The sequence below is a fragment of the Vitis vinifera genome, chromosome 15, assembly GCF_030704535.1.
Source record: "Vitis vinifera cultivar Pinot Noir 40024 chromosome 15, ASM3070453v1".
Classification (NCBI taxonomy): domain Eukaryota; kingdom Viridiplantae; phylum Streptophyta; class Magnoliopsida; order Vitales; family Vitaceae; genus Vitis; species Vitis vinifera.
Window position 1 is genome coordinate 10,698,942 of NC_081819.1, and position 6,695 is coordinate 10,705,636.

General features: G+C 39.5%; 1 protein-coding gene across 1 annotated transcript; it reads left to right on the forward strand.

The window, feature by feature from the left end:
• Nucleotides 1–2,061: 2,061 nt before the first annotated feature.
• Nucleotides 2,062–4,717, forward strand: LOC100852657 (probable disease resistance RPP8-like protein 4). The gene is made up of 2 exons (XM_059743022.1): nt 2,062–2,605; nt 2,712–4,717. The coding sequence occupies exons 1-2, from the start codon at nt 2,062–2,064 to the stop codon at nt 4,715–4,717; spliced, it is 2,550 nt and encodes an 849-aa protein (XP_059599005.1).
• The last annotated feature ends 1,978 nt before the right edge of the window (nt 4,718–6,695 follow it).

Consider the following 6,695-nt stretch of genomic DNA (forward strand, 5'->3'; position numbering starts at 1 on the left):
TGAAAGTGAACAAACAATCCTTCCTTTGAAACCATGAGTTGAATAGATACATGATAAAGACCTTAGGAGACGTTTGTTGATATTCAAACCAAGAACAAAGTCATGCATAGTCTAATATTCTGAAGAGAAGTGGGTACCAAAAACAGAGAGTGAACAACAAAAATCTAGCAAGGATGGAGGAGATAAAGTAAAGCTACAAGTCATTGAATAAAACCTTGTTTCATGCTTTGATCAACAAGCCTGAATAGGTGGTTGAAACCAACTGGACTTTAAAAGAAAATCAAAAGCATGGCTGGTAAAACTAGAACAAAGCTCAAATCAATCTAAAAAAAATCAAATGAAAATGAAACATGAACATTGTATAGCTCAACCCAAACAATCCAAAAATCAGTAAAATGACAAAATGCATGACATGACATACCCATACCCAAAATTAACAGCAAGTAGATAAGCCTTTGATGGCCATGTCAAAGCATCCAACAAGCTTCAACAGTAGCAAATGAAAGAAATGCAGAAGGGAGTGGATATTTTACAGTGAAGAACTTACCTCCCAAAAGACGCAGGCAAATGAATCCCCCTTCATTACTCTCTATTTCAACCTCTTCCTCTCTCCAAAACTCCCTCTTGCTCACCTTTTGAAAAACCTAGAGAAGAAGAAAAAAAAATCCTCCCATCCCGTTCCTCTACTTTTTCTTTTCATGCAAGCTTTTACCGACTCCCTGCTCCTACTCAGACCATCATTTTCTCTATCTCGTTTCAACCATCCCCTCTCTAGCTACTCCTCTGCTCCACTACTTCAACCATCGCCATTGCTTGGTCACATCTAAGGCTACGCGTCTCATGCATGAAGCTTCATGGAAGCCAATCTCCCACTCGTCTAAGGTGCTGCCAGCTCCTCCAGGTGGTAAAAAAATATCCCTCTAATGCTATTAATAAAAGCAATAAAAAAAAACTAATAGCACTTGGCTTGCAAAAGGGGTCTACATATTTATATATATTACAATTTTTCCAAATTCATGTGGTATAATTTGAGTGAAAATTTATTAAAAACTCGAAAAATAAATATTTGATATATTTAATAATCTTGTTTTCCAGGCAATAAAATCTTCTTGTCCAACTCACGTTATGTATTAAATTAATAATCTCACTAAATATATAAGATAATAGTTTTTTAGAAATTCTTAAGAGTCCAATAAAATATAAATTAATAACTAATGAAATATGTGAAAAAAAAACAAAAGAATTCATAATACAAACTTTCTCAAAATATACATTGAAATTTATTTCTTTTCTTTGCACTTAAACTAACTCAATTTTATCTTTAATTTTTTTGTAATATATATACACTAAATTAATAAATTATTGATTTATTGATAAATTAATAATTCCTTTTTATCCAAGAATAATATTTTATTTTATAGGGTTTTTCCTATAGCTAGGAGTGGCGCAAAGGAGATAGCAAATAATTATCCATCAATGAGTCAGTGCTACCTCCGGGTTATGTACGCCACTTTAGTCAAGGTCTTCATTGCAACCTATAACAGGCTAAGCTAAGCTCTGAGTCAAGTCAATTGGGTCCCCCATCGTAATCACTTTCATCTTGAGTGAAAGGAGCCTTCTTGACCGATTCACTCCTTCAGCAAATCAATTGCATGGAAACGAGATAAATGTCTTTCATGCAAAAAAAATAGAGCTAGACTTAGAATTTTAGGTGTCTGCTCAGAAAAAAACAATGAAATCCCAGGTTTTGAACTTCAAAACTGAAGAAAAGAAAGTACAATTTATTCAAGACTTTTAGGCCCCACTTATAACATGGAAAATTTGACAAAAAGAAATAGGATAGACGGCAGCAAGAGGCTAAGTTGAGGCCGCCCACCATAATCGACAAAATGAAACCGTATGGAAAACGGAGGTAAGTCAGGTCAAGTGGGCCCACATTCAATTGTATGGAAAGTGGATTTCCCATTTGCCCGGAAACTGCCTTGAAACCTGGAACTTAGCTGGATTTAAAAGCAACAAACCTGGTTGTCAGTTGATCAGCAACAACTGTGAAAACAATTAATGGCTGAAAGTATTGTCACGTTTTTTCTAGAGAAGTTGACTGACCTGCTTTCCCAGGAAGCATTTCTACTCAGCAGAGTGGAAGAGCAAGTGAAGCTGTTGAGTAACGAGCTCGAATGGATGCGCCTTTTTCTCAAAGACGCGGATGCGAAGCGCAGATATGATCCAAGAATCAAGCTCTGGGTGAGTCAGATCAGGGACGTAACCTATGACGCCGAAGATGTCATCGACAGGTTCATGTTCGAGATGAATCGCCAACAGCAAGGAAGTCTCAAATGCCTCAAGTTCCTTAAGTTACGATTTGTTCACAAGCTCAAGTCTCGAATCAGAGAGATCAATATCAAGATTGAGAAGATCATGGCTAACAAATCAAGGTACGGTGTCGAAACCTTACCAGCTGCAAGCTCGTCCAACGAAGTTGTGCCACATAAAGAGAAGAGGGCTCCGATTGTTGAAGTCAACGTGGTGGGAATTCAAGAGGATGCAAAAAGCGTTAAGCAAAATCTGCTTAATGGAGAGATGCGGAGAGCTGTGGGTGTCCATCGTGGGCATGGGTGGCTTGGGAAAGACCACCCTTGCTAAGAAAGTCTATAATGATAATGATGTCCAGCAATGCTTTGATTGTCATGCTTGGATTTATGTCTCTCAAGAGTATACAATCAGGGAGCTTTTGCTAGGCGTTGCTGTTTGTGTTAGGATTCTCTCCGAAAAGGAAAGGAGTAAAATGAACGAGAGCGAGTTGGGGAATAGGCTTCGTGATTACCTGACTACCAAGAAGTACTTGATAGTTATGGACGATATGTGGAGAAATGAAGCTTGGGATAGGCTGGGCTTGTATTTTCCTGACTCGGTGAATGGCAGCAGGGTGTTGATCACCTCACGCAATAAAGAGATTGGTTTTTATGCTGATCCACAAGCCATTCCCCATGAACTTTCTTTTCTGACTGAAGAAGAGAGCTGGGAGCTCTTTCTCAAGAAAATTTTCCTGGCTGGGAGTGCAAATGCTGTTTGCCCCAGAGAATTGGAAGAGTTGGGAAAGAAAATTGTAGCAAATTGTGGGGGTTTGCCCCTTGCAATTGTGGTCTTGGGAGGCCTTCTATCAAGAAAAGAAAAGACACCGCTCTCCTGGCAAAAAGTACTGGACAGCCTAACTTGGCACCTAAATCAAGGTCCAGACTCATGTTTGGGGGTCCTTGCTTTAAGCTACAATGATATGCCGTATTACTTGAAGTCCTGTTTCCTTTACTGTGGTCTTTTCCCAGAAGACTCAGAAATCTGGACAGAAAAGTTGATCCGCTTGTGGGTTGCAGAAGGGTTTATACAAAGAAGAGGAGAAGAAATAGCGGAAGACATCGCGGAAGATCACTTACAGGAATTGGTACATAGAAGCATGATTCAAGTGGCTGACAAGAGTTTCGATGGAAGAGTGATGTCCTGTCGCATGCACGATCTGCTTCGAGACCTTGCCATTTCAGAGGCTAAAGATACAAAATTTTTTGAGGGATATGAAAGCATTGATTCTACATCCCCTGTTAGTGTTCGTCGACTAACCATTCATCAAGGTAAGAAGACTAATTCTAAACACTTGCATACTTCACGTAGTCTCCGATCTTTCATTTGTTTTTCTGTATGCTTCCAAAAAAACATTTTGAGATCTTTACACAGGCGTGTCAAATTGCTCACTGTACTGGACCTAGAAGGCATGACTATCAATACCATCCCAGAAGGCATAGGAGAACTTATCCACCTTAAGTACCTGTGCTTAAAGAGAACCCGCATAAAAAGGCTTCCATCGTCCATAGGTCGTCTTACAAATCTACAAACCCTAGACTTTCGAAGCACTTCAATTGAAATAATTCCTTCTACCATTTGGAAATTGCACCATTTGAGATATCTACACGGTCATGGACTGGTTTCAAGCCAGTCAGTGATAGATAAGTGCAGGAATGGCCCTTTGAGTGTTGACCACCTAACAAACCTCCAATCGTTAGGTTTAAGAGCAGGCAGTTGGTGCTGTGGTGAAGGCTTGGGAAAATTAACTGAGCTTAGAGAACTGACAGTTGCATGGACCGAAATCGCACAAACAAAGAACCAGGGATTTTCCGAGTCAGTAAAAAAGCTAACTGCTCTTCAATCCTTGTGTTTGTGTCCTACTGTAGAACGGGTTAACATGCCGCACCTCATGCCTTTCTCAGACCACACCTACCTTTACCATCTAAATTTAAGAGGAAGGCTCGAAAGGTTCCCTGATGAAATTGAATTCTACCCTCCAAACCTCATCTCCTTGGAATTGCAATGTTGGAATATAGAGCAAGACCCAATGGTGACCCTAGGGAAGCTGCCAAACTTGAGATTTCTCATATTATTCCATTGTTCCTCTATGGTAAAGAAGATGGTCTGTACTTCTGGAGGATTCCAGCAACTCGAAACCCTTCAGCTCTGGAATTTTAAAGAATTAAAAGAATTGATTGTGGAGGAAGGGGCAATGCCTGATCTGAAGGATTTAGTAATTGATACTTGCCCTAAAATGAAAAGGCTTTCCCATGGATTGCTGCAACGAAAAAATTTGCAGCACCTAAAGTTGTATGATTTGTCTCCTAAGTTAAGGGATGAGCTTTCTCGGAAAAAATTTACAGCAGTTGATTACGGAGTCTAAAAATGATTTTAGCTGCCTATCTATTGGAGAACAATCAGAACCAATGCAGCATGGTCAATGGCATCCTCAATCACAAGGCAGGCCTACATATCAGGCAACTTGTCACATGAATCAGCATGTCCAAGAGGAGTTTCGTCAGTGAATAACCAGACACTATGAAACTCAGCGCAGTAATTTGTCTTCAGAAGGATCTATCATCTGTTCCATCTCGTGAGGTGAAATTGCCTATGCTGTGGGGAATCTTTGGTTGCTTCCAGTTAAGCCAAAACTATCCAGTACAGCAGTTTACTTCATCGGAAAACGGGGGCGTAGAACTTTAAGCACAGAGGCTGCATACAGGGGCATATAGGATTAACGGTTCAACCAGAGCAAATGATGGTTCAATATTCATTGAGTGGAAGCTCAGGACGTGGTGATGATCAACTGTACATACAGAAGAGGCTTTTGAGGTCTTGAAGGCGATGGGGTCTGTCATTTACGTCTCCTTAATTTCAACATCTCTATCATAAAGAAATATGCAGTAACAATGAATGAAGCAATTGTTCCCTCAACTAATGTTGTGGATGAGCTTTTATATTTTGTATCTTCATTAAGGAGCACCATTCTTGACATGGCCACTGAAACTATTGATATAAATCGCTTCAACAAGGGATGATGATGTCGGGGGGATCAACAGGAAGATTTAATGGGACTACCGTATTTGAAATGGATTCTGAAGACGAAGAGAGGATGATCATTGCTGTCTGGTCGGTTCAATAAATTCAGCTGCTGTAGAAATCAGTGACGAATGATTGATCCGATTTTGCATCTTCCATGTGTCAGTTATGGTTCATAGAGTATAGAAAATCTCTGAATTTGTTGATTATTTATGGAGAAGTTTGAAACTGAAGCCCTACTGAAGCTTCTGCCTTGGCCTAATTTTGCCCAGTTTTCTGAAATGATACTTATTGCTCCACACAATTAGCATCTGATCTACCTTCTACATTGTATTCTCCTCAGAAATCGCTTTCCAGTAATGGCATATTTTAATTTGGAGTTCGACTTGAAGGATTTCCGCATCCTTGATTATATTCTTGTTCCAGAATAAGAGGTTGAGGATGTTTATTATGTACCCGAGTGTCCAGTGACAGTGTTCATCAACTCCAAGAGCAGAAGATCCAACTGGCAAGGGCAATCTATAGTGATTCAGATGTGTATTTCCTAGATGATCCCTTTAGTGCAGTAGATGCACATACAACTGCAATTCCTTTCAATGAATGCGTCATGGTTGCTCTTGCTCACAAAACTGTCATTCTAGTGATTCATCAAGTGGAGTTTCTCCCTGAAGTCGATAAAATTCTGGTTGTGGAAACTGGACAAATAACTCAATCAGGAAGCTATGAGGAGCTCTTGACATCCGGGACAGCATTTGAGCAGCTCGTAAATGCACATAAGAATGCAGTAACAGTATTGGAATTTTCAAATGATGAACAAGTAGAACCTCAAAAATTGGATCAGAATCTGCTAAAGAAGTCTCATGGATCTCTCTCCACCAAAGAAAACAGTGAAGGAGAGATTTCTATGAAGGGTCTGCCTGGGGTTCAGCTCACTGAAGAAAAAGAGAGCAGAATGTATTTAGGGATTCAACACCAGCAAGACAGTCTCAATCTTGTCCCCGGATGGCACTCTTACATGGCCGCCTCGATGCACACCTCTTTCTCCTTTTGGTCCTTTGATTGAGAATTTACAGTTTTGAATTGATTTTTTTTAAAATCCATTTTTTTAATTGAATAATTCCAGCTTAAAAAATTCATCTTTAGACTTCTTCTAGGTAATAAAAATCCTCGTTTCCAATAAACTTTTATTGCCAAATTTCTTTATGGCATGCATTTTCTTGGGAATTTTCATGGTTTTTCAACAAGCATGAACAAATTTCATGATTCCAAACAATGGAATTCATAGAATCAATTCGTGCAAAAGCAATTTGGATCTTGGTGGG